Here is a 991-nt window from a genome sequence, read left to right on the forward strand (position 1 = left end):
CCCCCATGCTTTCTGCATTTGACAGCCAGCTGACTAAAAGTAATGATATTTTGTTTTGTTTATTGATACCATAATCTGCTTGAAACAATGATTAAAATTAGAAGAAAAGCAACAATATTTTAGATTACAGACAGAAGTGTTAAACACTGCACTCTGACAGGCAGTTCTGCACAGTAACATTCGCTTTTAGTCTTGAAGTGAAGAAAACTTTTTTTTTTTTTTTCAACAATGCCTGAATAACTGAAAGATTAGAAAATAATGTAAACAACATGCAGCAATAAAGGAATGATTGAAATTTGTAAATTTAATTTTCCATTTTTTAGGGTTTTTTTTTTCTTCTTTTTGTTCTATTATAAACTGAATTCTCACCTGTAGATGGTGTAGTTCTTGAGTCTGCGGTTGTCTGGTGCTCAGTAAAAAATGTGTATTTGGCTGCAAAACCCTGTCTTTCATCTTTATCATCTGAGTAGAAATCAATATACATGTAGCGCCCACTAGATTTTACAACTTGGGTGTTGTGGACATCACAAAAAATTCCGATAACATTGGCTGATTTGTCGATACCATCATGTACAAGAATGGCATCATAACTTTCATCACAACTGTAATTAGAAAGAAAAATAAAAAAACATATTAAAATAAGGAAAAGCAAAATATTTCACATCATCATTATCATCAACACCATCCTCATTATCATTACTTTATACCTACATTTCCATGCTGGCATGCATGAGATGGATCATTAGAGCCCAAGTAATTCCATATTCAGAGTTCCTGTCCCTATACTATGGTTTGTGCTGTTCAAGATCTAAATCCAGCAGGCAATGTTGCAAAACCTAATGCAGAAAACATAGTGGTTCAGTCTCACTGTATGGTACCTTGGACAAGCACCTTCTACCATAATCTTAGGTTGATCAAAGACTTGCAAAAAGATTTCGTAGAGTAGAACTGATAGAACCTGTCCTATATATATATATATATATATATATAT

At 33.0% G+C, this 991-nt stretch overlaps 1 protein-coding gene across 9 annotated transcripts in view; it reads right to left on the reverse strand.

Moving 5' to 3' along the window:
- The window catches only part of LOC106882502 (bone morphogenetic protein 1), a 987136-nt gene that overhangs the window by 412694 nt on the left and 573451 nt on the right, over positions 1-991 (reverse strand). For all 9 annotated transcript variants that reach the window (XM_052967144.1, XM_052967135.1, XM_052967137.1 and 6 more), the window contains one exon: positions 370-602. In XM_052967144.1, the coding sequence (XP_052823104.1) occupies positions 370-602 (233 nt within the window). The remainder of the gene's footprint in view (positions 1-369; positions 603-991) is intronic.

This window comes from Octopus bimaculoides, chromosome 4 (genome assembly GCF_001194135.2).
Source record: "Octopus bimaculoides isolate UCB-OBI-ISO-001 chromosome 4, ASM119413v2, whole genome shotgun sequence".
Classification (NCBI taxonomy): domain Eukaryota; kingdom Metazoa; phylum Mollusca; class Cephalopoda; order Octopoda; family Octopodidae; genus Octopus; species Octopus bimaculoides.